This window comes from Pteronotus mesoamericanus, unplaced genomic scaffold (genome assembly GCF_021234165.1).
Source record: "Pteronotus mesoamericanus isolate MK-2021 breed Mesoamerican mustached bat unplaced genomic scaffold, CSHL_Meso_final contig_68, whole genome shotgun sequence".
Lineage (NCBI taxonomy): Eukaryota > Metazoa > Chordata > Mammalia > Chiroptera > Mormoopidae > Pteronotus > Pteronotus mesoamericanus.
Genome location: NW_026555234.1, coordinates 25,961,236 through 25,975,569, shown reverse-complemented (window position 1 = coordinate 25,975,569; position 14,334 = coordinate 25,961,236). Strand labels below are relative to the sequence as shown.

The following is a 14,334-nucleotide window of genomic DNA, read 5'->3' as shown; positions in this document are numbered from 1 at the left end:
TTATTTCTAGAGCTTAGAGACTCACTACATTCTCAATTCTTTCATCCTTTAATATCAAAACTCTCAGTCAATACCCCTGCAGTTCTCCACCGCCAAAAGGAAAGAAATTGGCTGAATTTGCAGAGTAAGCCCAAAGGGAAGATGAGACTTAAGGGAAAGGAAGAAAAACAGGCATCATCATATAAACATGCATATCGGTTTCTCAATGAATCTGTAACATCTTCCCCTGGGAAAGACATCCAACTAAAGAAAAGATAGCCTTGAAATGTTTATTTTTCTTCACTCTCTTCTCCTGAAACTGTACTCTCTTCGGATTTTCTACCTCCCTAGGCTGCTCCTCCTAAAGTATTCTTTGCAGGCTCCTCTTCCATCTGTCCTTACTCATTGGGGGTTTTGTACTAGAAGATTTTATCTCCTCACTCTAAACACTCTCCCTGGACTGTCTCAGATATACCCATATCTTCAGTTACCACCTGGGTATAGCTAACACCTCCTAAATCTGTATGTCCAGGTTAGAATTCTACACCTTCATTCATTTACAAATATTTATTAAACCCCTACTACGTGTAAACCACTGCTCCTTGCACTGGGGTTCCTGCTGTCACTGGGCTTTCAAACAAATGGAAGATAAAGAAGTAAATAAATATTGAAAATACCAGTCAGTAATAAGTACAATCTACACACAGAATTAAAATTAGGATACTACTCATGACTGGCTGGGTGGCCACTTCAGACTGAATGATTGTAAGAATGACTGTGCAGAGCTGACATTCCAACGTAACGTGATGACCGGCAGGGGTCATGTGTAAAGAAGTACACCTTGGAAAGAAAGCAACTAGGGCAAAGGCCTTATAATAAATGAGAAAAAGCAGTATTTGCTGAGAACCGAAAGCAGGCTGGTTCGGATGAAACATAACGAGCGAGCAGAGGGAACGCAGGGGCCCCGGGAGAAGGCCGCCGCCGCCACCCGGTACGAGGCGTGCGGTCTCACGGTGGGATGGTGCGGGGGCAGGCCGCTGGACTGCGCCTTCTTTACTGCACCTCACAGTTAATGTTTTCGTCAACATCAAGACAAGACCCTCCATTAACAAAAAGATTATAACTTGCTGAAGGATCGGATAATACTTAACATTTTTTTAGCAATGAAGTATTTTTAAATTAAGGTATGTACATTTTTTTTAGACATGATACCACTGCACACTAAATAGACTACATAGAGTGTGCCCGCATCTTTTATATGTACTGGGAAACCGCAAAGTTTGTGTGACTCCCTTTATTGCAATATTTGCTTTATGGTGGTGGTCTGGATTGAAACCACAATCTCTGAGGTTTGCCTGCGGTGTATCTAACTGCCTACTAGTCATCTGCTAAGATGTCCAAAGGCACCTACCATTCAGATATCCAAAACTGAATCATCTTCTCAAAGTACTCTGTCTAGCCCTGGTATTCCTAATTTTAGAAACAAATGAAAGCACTACACATTTGCCTGATCCAGTACCCGGGCATTAAATTTTACTTGACCAGCTCCTTCATTCACCCAAATTCAATAACCAAGCCCTAATTGTTCACCTCCTAAATCTCTTGAGTTCATCTATTCCTTTAAAAAATCATTGCCATTAGGAGCCTGGTCCAGAACCTCATTTGTATCACCACTTCCTCTGCGATCCGTTTTCCAGTCTGCAACTAGTTCTCTCTCTAAAATCCGATCAAGTATTTCCTTTACTTAAAATACTCCAGTAGATTTCCATTACCTCCAAAGTCCAAACTCCTGAACAAAACTCTGATCTAATTATTGTTTACATCTTGAGTCTCCAGCCCTTGGAATTTTCAGAACTCCCAATCCCAGCACCAGGTCCTCTACTCAGTAGTTCAATCACACTATATTGCTTGCAGTTTTGCCTTCTCTCTCCACCATTCACCCCTCCAATACATACTTTTCTTTCAGGTCCTTATTTAATTTTTTTTTTAAGATTTTTTATTTATTTATTTTTAGAGAGGGGAAGGGAGGGAGAAAGAGAGAGAGAGAAACATCTCTGCACACCCTACTGGGGACCTGGCCCGAAACCCAGGCATGTGCCCTGACTGGGAATTGAACTGGCAACCCTTTGGTTCACAGGCCAGCACACAATCCACTGAGCCACATCAGCCAGGGCTAAATATTTCTTTATGAAAACCTTTCCTAACCACTCAAGAATTAAGGGTCTCTCTCAAATGCTCCTGCAGCATAAAGTACTTCCCCTATCACAGGACTTACTCTGTAATATTATGTCTGTTTGCTTAATTTTCTGTTTTAGCAATAAAGAGACTATAAACTCAAGGAGTCATTCTCTCGCTGCCAGATAAAAATTACTCAAAAAATACTTCTTGAATAAAATAATGAATAAATAACTTCTTTTTAATGCTGTACAACAAACTAGACCCTGTTAACAAAATCTTTTCAAATGCACTGCTAAACTAGCAAAAAATGTTCTGAATAGGGCAAAAGGAAGGAAAAGCCAGACCTGTATACCTGTATAGAATAAGTGAGCACAGCAAAGCCAGCTTTTTTTTTTCTTCCTGTTGAAGCTCATACTCTGAACTTCTATAGAACTGCATGCTTCAAGGGGCATGAGAGACCAGGGAATAAGACTAGTTCTGCTCAAGATGGAGACATTCAAAAATGAAGTGCCTGTTAACAGAAGACACTCAGGAAAAAAAGCTACACACGTGGTGTTAACTGTGAACTGGAAACAACACACACAGAAGGGAACAGCAGGGGAGCATGCCTGCCTTTACTTTCCTGTTACATAGTGGGGGAAACTCCCCTGAAAGCTCTGAGAACAAACCAGCCCTCATACCAGTTTGCGGTCTGCATTCATGCTACCAATGTGATCTAAAAAATGTAAAGCAGAGAATTTAATGTGGTCCCAAGCTGTACTTCTAGCAGCTAAAAGACAAAAAGCAAACTCTCTATGCAGGACCACAGCTTCAATCCAGAGAGACATAAAAGTGTTCCAAGATATAAAACTGCATAGAAAATGAACAAATCTTGGTTAAAAAAGACACAAATAAGGCATCATGAATGAGAGCAAGAAACAGAGAAAAAGAAAAGATGGTAACCTAGTGCAGACCAAAAGATTTCAGATAGCATAATTCTCTGCAGAATATAAAATAGCTATGTTTAATAAGGCTAAGTAATAAAAGAGAAGTTTGGAAATATAAGCTAGGAACTTGAGACCAACCAAGCAAGGTGAAAAACAAACACTTTCTAAAAAGGAAAAATATAATCATTGAAATTAAAGGCCCAATAAATGTATCAATCAGCAGATTAGAGGTAATAAAAGAGGTAATTAGTAAACTAGGCAGAACTAAAGAAGTAATCCAGAATTCAGGCCAGAATAAAATATAAAAATGAAAGAAATAGAAATATAAAATTCAGTAATAGAAAATATGACAGATTCACACACATGGAAAATAAAGCAAGATGTAACGTCTACAATTAGAGTTCCAGAAGGAGATGATAGAGAAATGGAAAGAGATTTTACTGAAAGAACACAAAATTATAGAATTCCAAAACTGCAGAAAAATATCAATAAAAGTTTTTTACTGGTAAGTTCTGTCAAATATTCAAGGAACAAATATTCTTACACAAACTATTCCAGTATACAGAAAAATTGATTTAAAAAGACTTATACATACCTGCTTCACCAAACGACGGTACTTTTTCCACTCTGAGAGTTTCTGATTCCTGCCCTTCTTTCTGAACATTTGTAGAGTACAGCTTTACTTGACTCAGTGTACAAAAGTATGAGTGACCACAGGGAATCATGTTTGAAAAGCTTCCAAGTCTCACTAAATTCTGCCATTCTAAAAGAAAAAAAAAATTTTCATTTTTAACAGACTCACCAGGATTTTCATACCCAATAAAACATGCCTACTATGATTAGAAAGATTATGGTTTTACAGAACAGTGAAACTTTCATAGTGCAAGATCCCCAAATGTGCAATGCCAAACCACCCTCTCCACTGCCGGCGTTTCCCTGGCCCCTAGGTACACAGGGATTGCATTTTGTAAAGAAAAAATGAAGGATGATATTCCAATTTCCTCTCCTCTGTAAATTTACCCACATGGGAACTTTTAAAATATATTTTAAAATTTCATATTATTCAGCTATTCTGAAAGGCGTCTGGCATATAACAGACACTCTTTATTTTGTATGCTGGTTAATGCCTAAAAAAGTAGGCATAATGTGCTTCTCTTGAGATGGCATGAGGTCAGGAGGGCTTCCTACTCAAAATTAAGCTGTGTCCTCTTTCTGCCAGCTGGAGATTTATTTCTTTCATTTCACAATCATTAAGTGAATTATATTAGTCATTCATACTGTCACTGATTTTTAAAAATCACGTAATTATATCAACATTTGGTGAAATGCTGGTAAAATCCTCAGTATATGGGAATTTTAATTGAGGGAAGAATAGAATATTAATTATGAAGCACGTCAGCTGCTGCATCTGGGTTGGCCATGGACTTTAGAGGACTGAAATACAGGAAAAGAAATAAAAACCATATTCCATACTTGCCACAAAGTGATAGAAAAGCTAATTTGTTTCTACTCTCGTGTGACCCCTCCTTCTTTTATTTTTATAGGAGTACTTAGAGTTCTGTACAAATGAACTCGAAACCTGTCTAGATATAATTTATGTATCTTCTAAAGTTTTAGGTGTATTAATGAAATTATATCCTTAGATAGTTGTTTTTCCAAGAGTGGTGAGTTAAACATTTAAGAGCCAAAGCTTTTCCAAATGTTTAATAATGTTCTTACAAAAACGCTGGTTCACGTATGTGCATGTGCATATATATGCCTTCTGAAATGAAAAAATAAATCTTTTCTTAATGGCTCAATGAATTCATCAGGAATGTAAGTTACTGTAAATGTTGAAGATAATTTAAAAAGCATGAGGGGCACAGGCAGCATTAACTATTCACTCAAGTTTCAGGCTTGGAATTTATCTGCTTTAAAAACTTCCTGATATTAACTTACTTTCATTTATTAAAATATGTAGGCTACTAGCAGAATTAATTTGTGAAGCAAAGGCTAAAGTACATTCTCCCAAGAAACCACCCTCCAGGAAAGCATCTTCACACAGGCCACTGGTGTTGATTTGTCAGCCCCATTCAAAGTATCTTTTGTGATTATTACGTAACAAAGACAATCTGCCACATCATCTTTTTTTTGCCCATTGATGAAATGCTTTCATAGAAGATTGCACTAAAGTATTTAAAGAGGGATTACTACACCATCTAAAATACCCTTCCTCAAAAGATGACAGTGTTTCCATGGCTTGATACTAAATTTTTCCACCTTACATTTTAAAACATTTTATTACAGATAATTTCAAACATGCAAAAGTAGAAAAAAAAAAGCACAATAAACATCCACAAACCTACTGTCCACCTTCAACAAGTACCAATTCATATACAACCTTGTCTCATCTCTACCTACAGCAGTATCTCCTCACCTCCATATTAATTTGATGCAAATCTCAGACAAAAAATAATTTCATTCTTAAACATTTCAGTAAGTATTTTAGAAACAAGAGCTTTTTAAAGTCACACCACCATCACAAGTAAAAAATAATAACTCCTTACTATCAATTTCCAGTTGTTTTATTGTAATTTTTGAGAGTGTGAAGAGATCCTAATAAGGTCCACATACTGTGATTGACTGAGATGTGTCTGAAATCTCTTTTAAGCTACAGCAGGTCTTTTTTGTAAGTTTTTATGTCTCGAAGAGACAAAGCTGTTTGTCCTAAATTTTTGTGCTAGTAGTTTTCCAGGCTAAATTTTGCTGATTTAATTCTGTTGTTTATCCTGTTCTTCTAAATGTTCTATAAATTGATGGATTTAAAGACTTTATCCAAATTCTGGGTTTTTTTTTTTTTAATATTTTATTTATTTATTTTTAGAGGGGAAGGGAGAAAGAGAGAGAAACATCAATGTGTGGTTGCCTCTCAAGCGCCCCCCCACTGGGGGACCTGGCCCGCAACCCAGGCATGTGCCCTGGCTGGGAATCGAACTGGTGACCCTTTGCTTCACAGTCTGGTGCTCAATCCACTAAGTCACACAGTCAGGGCCTCGTTCTTTTTATTAAGACAACACTGTTTGTTAGGAGGTGATAAGTTCTTTCTTCAGAAGCCACATAATATTTGTGATACTGTATGCTGTTGCTCAATGCCTAGAACCACTTATTCATTAGGTGGTTATAAAATGGTGATATTTTAATTTTATCGTTTATCATTAGACTATTTCTACAAAGAAAACATTCTCTTCATTTATTTGGTTATCCAGCAGTACAGTTCATATAGGAAAATCAGGCTAAATGCTTAATAGCTTCCCTTTATCTTCTAGTTCTCAAAATAATGAGTTCATTACCTACCATCCTGCAGTAGTGACACATTAGTTTGTGTGTGCATGGACTGTGATGGCTTCAAAGATCTAAGCATTATTTGATATATTTCTAACCATTTTAGTCATTATCCTGATTAATGCTCGAATGGTCCCATTTTTGGCTGGTATTCTCTTCAAATTGACTCCTGTGTCTGTTCACCACACTATCCTAGTATCTTTGACAGCTTCCTTGCTGTTTCGAAAAGTCCTTAATTTTTAACTTCAGGAGAATTTCAGGTGTCAGCAACTTTAAAGTAAACATTTGGCATTATAACAAAATCGAAAATTGCACAGAACTTACAGGGTGCATTACTACTTTTAACATTTTATAGCCTAAAAAATACATAGGACTACATTTGAGTCAATAAAGCAAATATAATACCAAACACACAGCAGTAGAAACACAAACATCCATTTAGGTAGTGACAACGACTGAATACAAACAGGACCAGAGTCAAATGTATCCTCTAAGTCTTCCAGGGGTCAACCTCGTTACTTACAATTGTTTTTCCCAAAATTTCTAAAGCACTGACATTAAAAACTAAGTCATTGTTATTAAATCACTTATTTTTAAAGAGATTAGTAATTGTGAATTTAAAATACACAATAAGCAGAGTAGCACAGCAGAAGCTTTCCAGATCCATAAAATAGACCATGTAATACAGAATGCGTAAACTGCTCTTCATGGTATTACTTATCACAGCAAAAACCGGGAACAACTTAAGTGTTCCCCAAAGGCATGATGAAGTTCTACGCGTGTTTTATACATAACTTAGGGTACACATTTGACTCTTCGTCCTATTTGTTTTTAGTTGTTACTACCTAAGCAACATACAAAGTACACACAACTGTCAGTTTACAAGGGAGAAAAAGTGTTTATGATGTTTGTTGCTAATGTCTGAAAAAGAAGGCCAAATTTCCTCTGAAAGCCAGAGTAAATGGTAGGCGACAAACCAGACTGAGGAGAGGACAAGTGATGATCACTAGCAGAGGTCATTAGGGTTTTTTTTTATATATATATATAATATTTTTATTGTATATTCATTAAAAACTTTTAATAATATGTAAAAGTACTCATGTTATAGTATTTTTACAGGAGACAAAATAATACATATGAATTTGCCTATTACAAATGTGACTGGGGAAATATCTGGATTCTGTATAATTTTTTCTCTATACCTCATACTTTTCTACATTTTTTCAAAAAAAAAAGCCTAAATTTTAAAAACAAAAAATATTTACATTGCTAAATTACTTTTAATAGCATTACTGCTAATATTAACACACTATTTCTAGTTTACTTTCATGCTTTTGGCTAGGCAAAAATGCAGGAAAATCCCTTCTATGCATCATCACCTAGCAAGCAAAAGTGTGACCTTAGAGGGGTAGCCCAACCTAGAAGACTATTGCTGACGTGATTTTTCTCCATCAACAGAGTAAGAGAATCCTTCCCTCCCCGACACCGCCCCCTGCCCAAGTAAAGAATATGAGATGCTGGCAACTTCTTTCGGCATTGCCTCTTGGCATACATCTCCACTGCCCTGCTTAATTCTTGTTAATATTTGTTTTAAAAAAGGAAAAACAGCAACAACAGAAAAGATGGAGTCCCAGGCCAGCATTTCCAATGAGACAGCCCTTGCTGGCTACTTTTCAGCCCATTACTCCGCATATTTCTTGTACTATGCTTGTGTCTTCTCATTCCTAGTGTCTGGCAAATAAAGGTGGAAACTGTCTGTCCTGTTCAGCACTATACCACCAGCAACTACAATGCCTGGCAAGTCTTTACTGAATGATCCTCATTCACAAAACCCCTATGATGCACATACTAAGGTTACCCTCATTTTACAAGTTATAAATTCTATCATTAACTTGAACTGCACAGAATCATGCTGTCAGTCTGCCAAAATGACCTTTTGCAATTGCCAATGTTCCTGTTAGTTACTTAAGGGAGGGGGTGCTGGAGACAAGAATTAAATTGTTAAAATTACTACTTTACTTTTCTTATAGCAATAAATATGAGCACATAAGACACAGATATAAAATACAAAGGTTTAATTTCTATCTTTTTACTTAAAAACTCCACTTTCATGAATCTCACATTTAAGTAAAAGCATGTAACTGTTATTTTGCAGTAACTAAAAGGGGCATCCTCTGACCTCAAATTTTTATCACATGAAGCAAGGCATAAATACATGAAAAAAAATAAGCAAGTACTCTATGCAAAGCCAAAGAAACTTAAAAAGAATATACAAGGGGGGACCAAAAAATTGAAATTTATTCCTAAAAAACTGTGTATTTATTCTTACACGTTTAAATTCGGTCACCTTCAAAGTACTTTCCATTTGATGCAATACACCTATCAAGACATTTTTTCCACTGCTCAAAACAGTGTTTAAACTCATGGATTTTGATGCTTTTTTAGTGAATGTTTCTGCTGTTCCTTGTTTCACTTCTTCCACATCACCACACCTTTCCCTATCACGGTTTTTTTCATCCTGGGAAACAAAAAAAAAGTTGCTAATATGGAGGGTGGGGCAGGGGTTGGGGTCGGAGGAGCTCATGCCTTTTTTTGGTCAAAAACTGCTCACACGCAGCTCAGTGTGGATGGGGCACTAGTAAATCAGTTCTTGTAAATCACCCACCATGAAGTGGGCAAACAAATTGAGTCCTCAAAAACAAAAAAAAAATATGCTGAGGCCAAACACAGGCTCTCACAACAAAGCCAGCTGGTACACGGATGCACCCGAGTTCCTAGAACACTCAGCAGGGGAAGCCTGTACTACAAGAGGCCTGCCCTCCAGAAGATAATTATGTTTTTGGGGGGGGTCTCCCCTCTATTTACTATGGAAACTAAGTAACATTTTTATTATTTATAACAGCAGTCCCCAACCTCTTTGGCACCTGGACAGGAGGCAGAGCTCAGTTGGTAATGCAAGCAAAGCTTCACTTGATTGCCCACCACTCACCTCCAGCTGTGTGGCCGTTTCTAACAGGCCAAGGACCAGTACCAGTCCACGGCCTGGGGGTCGGGGACCCCTGATTTAAAAGTATATGTTTGGTCATCCCTATATGCCAAGGTTGTGGGTTCAATCCCTGGTCAGGGCACATACAAGACTCAACTAATGAATTCATAAATAAATGGAACAACAAACAGATGTTTCTCTCTCTCTCTCTCCCCCCCCCCTAAAGATCAATAAAATAAAATTAAAAAAATAAAAGTATATGTTTATTGTAGATCATCTGAAAACCATATAAAGTTTAAAAAAAAATTTTAACAGCTCTGGCCAGGTAGCTCAGTTGGTTAGAATGTTGTCCTGATACACGAAGGTTGCGGGTTGGATCTCAGGTCAAGGTATACACAAGAATCAACCAATGAATGCAAAAAAAAAAGGGCAAGAACAAACTAATGTTTCTCTCTAAAATCAATGAAAATGTTTAAAAATTTTTCTAAAGAGATTCATGATATCACATATAGTCTTACTAATTTTTTTCTAGTTTTAACTGATATAGCACATCAAGAACATCTTCCTATGACACCAGATATTCTAAATTATTATTTTTAAAAATAGTGGTATACATTACCAGTCCATACTAAATGTACCATAATATGGATAAATCCCTTTAAGTAAAATTGATGGGTCAGAAGGCAAAAACCTTTAAAGTTCTTTTTATAGAAAGAATAACTGACCTCTAAAACACTGTTCAACTGTATGTCCCGATCAGCAGTAAGAGAGTCCCTGTCTTCCTGCAACATCAACTTGAGGTATCATTATGAAAAATGTAACCAATACAGACAGGCAATGAGCAGTAAAACCTTAAACTTACATTTCTTTTCATTAGTGAGCATAAAACATTTTTTGCATTTTTATCAGCCACTTAAACTCCTTTATGAATTCCCTATTCGTTTCCTTTGCCCATTTTTCTACTGGAATGTATACTGGTTTATAAAAACTATTTATAAATTGGGGTTACTAACTCTATAACTGCACTGTCCAATACAGCAGTTACTGTTAACTGAACACTTGAAATGTGGCTCCTCTGAACTAAGATGTGCTTTAAGTGTAATAAAATATACATGTAATTGTATTTTACAATTAGTAAAAGTTTAGTACAAAAAATGTGAAATATCTCAATAACTTTAATATTGATTACATGTTGAAATATTTTAAATATACTGGATAAAATATATTATAAACATTAGTTTCATTTGTTTCTATTTTTAAAAACACAACTATCAGATAACTGAAAATTACATACATGGCTCACATAATTCTTTGGAGAATGCTGCTCTAGAATACTGTTTTCCTTTTCACCTTTAAATATTTTTAGTGTTAGTTTGACAAACAAGCATTTCTCATTTTAAGTATGCAAAAAAGCAATTGCTTCTCTCACAGATTTCTCCTCTCCTCATTCTGCATTAACATTTCCCCAACCCCATATTCTCCCACACAGGAATTTTAGAAGCACAAACTAAACTGTATTTCTTTAAGAAAAATATCTGCTTTTAGAAATATTTCCCAAAAGCTCTTTAAATATTCGTCTTACAGGCACCCAACTTAAACAGTACTCTTTTTCTAAATGATTTTTAAATATTACCATAATTATGACAGTCCTTTTAAAAAGTTTCAGTATTACTGAAAATAAATTTTCACAAACAAGGTTATTTTTAAAACCTACTAGGTGTTTTTAAGTGTGAAACACATTTTAATTTTTCAGTAATAAACATTCCATTTTGGTGGTAAACATTCCAAAGAATTCTGCAAAGTCATTCTGATGAGATAATTATATTATCTATGGTTCACAGATTGATAAAACAAATTTTTGACGTGACAGCTACAGACAACAGGGATTACAAATTACACTCTTTCAACTCCTTTTAACCGACACTTAAAGGGCACTTCAGCCTAAATTCAACAACCACTACACCTAATTTAAGTGTAAAATGCAGAAATTGCTTGGTCAATAGAAGCGTTTACCTGGGTATTTTGGAGTATAAACAAATGATTCGTTTTGTTCATAAAACAACGAGGTATATTGCCAATAAGAAAAACTCAGTAATTACACTTTTCCATCACCTCCAAAAAGCCCCAAGAACATTTTCTAAAATTTTAGGAGTCAGTTTTTCCATCACCACCGAAAAGCCCCAAGAACATTTCTAAAATTTTAGGAGCCAGTTTTTACATTTATTGCAAATAAGAAATACAAATATATTCTTATTTGCACAGCAAAGGCGTTACCGTAGCTTTTAACATAAATTTGAATGAATTGGTTGCAATTTCCAACTTCTATTGCGAGGTCACAAAAATGCTACGTTTTCCAAACATGAATTTTTGAGAAATGTTTCTGTAAATACCCTTTGCATCCCCATGAATCTGAGGGATTAGATCAGGGGTGCGTTTGGTTCAAACTTCTCCCTCATTGTGCCTTTCATTGTTCTTAAGTGTCAAGCCACGGAATGCCAATGAATGGAAGAAACGGAGATAAGCCTGATCAAAACAAGTTGAATGTTATTTTGGAAACTATGGGACAATTTGAGTCAGAAAAAAAAATTGAGTCAAAAAAAAAAAAAAAGTATTTGTATTCGGCTACAAATACTCAGTGAAGGTGAGTCGGTGAGCTCAGAAGACCCTGGACTTTCGTAGAGCCGGTTATGTCCCTCTGCCTAGGGTGTGTGTGTGTGTGGCAGGGGATGGAGGTGTCACCGTCGGACACAGCCATGCACATGTGTTTTATTTGGCACGAAGTGGTCGGCTTCACGGCTGTAACCCGGCTGCTGGTTGCACGCAAGTTTCAGCGGAACCTGGGCTGGTATCGTAGACGAGACTAGAGTCAGGAGCCCCCGAGGCTGGCCGGGCCGAAATGCAAACGCCCAGACCCGAAAGGGGTAGAGATTGGGGGATGGGGAAGAGCTAGCGGGCGTACTGCCCGAAACGAGGCGGCACAGCGCCAGGCTCGGCCTGGTCCTCCAGCCCGGCTTCCGCGGAGTCAGCGGCCGGGGCAGGACACTCACCCTGGCGCTCGCTGGAGCCACGGGCCGCCGCCCTGCAGCGCAGACGGAGCCGGCACAGGGAGGACCAGCTACATCTGTGGGCCGCAGCGGCGGCGGCCAAGCCCGGTAACATCCTGGCGGGGCGAAGGCCCCTACTCGTTCACTGCCTCCTGCCTCCGCGCTGCCGCCAGCATCAACTGACTCCATAGACCGGGAACCAGCGAGCAGCGACTCCTGCGCCGCCGCGGGCGGCCTCTATAACCCGGAAATAGGCAACGCAACGTTATTTATCGGCGCCCGCCGCGGAGGCGGCGGAAGTGACGTAAGCGAATCGCCAGGCTCTGCGTCCGCGGGACTGGACAGGGTGGCATCAGTAGGGCGTGGCTGCAGTTGAATTTTAGAGTGTAATCTTTGTCTTCCTTTGCACGTGCACTTTTATGCCTTGCTTGGGAATCACCGCGTAAATTGTTTGCAACTTAATAGCCAAGAAAGCCGTGAGAGAAGTGACAGTCTTTGGGGGCTTTTGGGTGCTTTTCTTTTTCCGGGCTCGAAACCTAGGGCGTGTGTCGGAAGTGAGAGGGAAGTAAGGAAGGAAGGACGCTGGTCTTCTGATTCTTTCTACGGAACCTCCTGTGTAAGCCCAGAGGGAGGCCAACGTGTCTTCAGTACTTTCCGAACCTTTACTAAAGTACATCGTTGTTCACCTCTAATATATCATTGTGTACGTGGTACCATGAAGACAGGGAGCCACTGCGGAATCAGCACCTTGCCCTACTAACCCCTGAACCTCAGATTTTCGTAAATACAATAGAATAAGACTTCTATGAATTCAAGATTTGTTTGCATAATCACAGATGTGCAGACATCGAAACAAATCAGCCTGGTCCTAGAGAGAAAAAGACCAGAGCAATATTTGCCCCAGCTTTAACTGTACCTCTGACATGCTCATACAGATCTTAGCACAAACTCAAGAGAGGACTTTCTTGACCATCTTTTGCTGAAGAAGGCCTGGTTATGTTCTGCCTTGTTGCCCTGTATACAATTCTTCAAGATTCTTATCACTATGTGAAACCAGAACAGAAAATAAAACATCATGATCGTGGCATCTTTTGTTTTGCACATTGCTATTTTCCAGGGGCCAAAACAATGTCTGGCGCAAATAAATGGATTGAATGGAATGCAGGGTAGTTTGTTTCAGTCTGTGCCACTTAACTATATTACTATTTCAAGGGGAAATAAATTAGCATGTTCCTAATTTTAAGAGATCAACAGTCTTTTATGCTAAGTATAACCAGATCAGTGAAGGCACAGTGATTAAATTATCACGAAATTGGTAAGCAGATTTAACTTCCTAAGACAAACAGCTTAAACATTAGTGGTTAAATATTTAAAAATGCTGTTTGACCACCATCTGCTCTTCTCTTTCAGTATCCCCCATACTTACCTCCTCCCTTTACTCATGGAGCTGATCTCACCCACACCTGCCAGGCTGGAGTCAGGCAAACCCAGTCGTAGACTATAAAACTAAATGCACTGTGCTTAGCACCATGTCTGGTCCAATTGAACAGGCAGCTACAGCGTGGCCCACTGCTTGCCCAGATATGCTTGGGTCCCACTTTTGCTTCCAGAGAGGGCCTTTTCTGTCTGACCATCCAGGCATCAAACCTGCAACCCAACCATGTGCCTTACCAGGAATTGAGCCGGCGACCTTTTGCTTTGCGAATGACACCCAGGCAACTGAGCCACATGGGTCAATGCCAAAATACCAATTTGTTTCATTAATAGTAGCCTTTGTGTTTTGTTTAGGAAATTTGTGCCTAATCCATGGTACTTGTGAAGTTTTTGGGGTGTTTTCAAGAAGAGGAGACTGGTATTTCCATCCTGATCTGGATGTTTGCTTTAGCCACCAAGCTTGCTG

General features: G+C 38.3%; 1 protein-coding gene across 1 annotated transcript in view; it reads right to left on the bottom strand.

Moving 5' to 3' along the window:
* Positions 1–12,674, bottom strand: part of SLC30A9 (solute carrier family 30 member 9) — a 64,944-nt gene extending 52,270 nt beyond the window's left edge. The window contains exons 1-2 of the mRNA XM_054582123.1: positions 12,438–12,674; positions 3,679–3,846 (exon numbers count right to left, since the gene is read on the bottom strand). Coding sequence (XP_054438098.1) covers positions 3,679–3,846; positions 12,438–12,549 — 280 coding nt within the window. The 5' untranslated portion in view covers positions 12,550–12,674. The remainder of the gene's footprint in view (positions 1–3,678; positions 3,847–12,437) is intronic.
* Between the last annotated feature and the right edge of the window lie 1,660 nt (positions 12,675–14,334).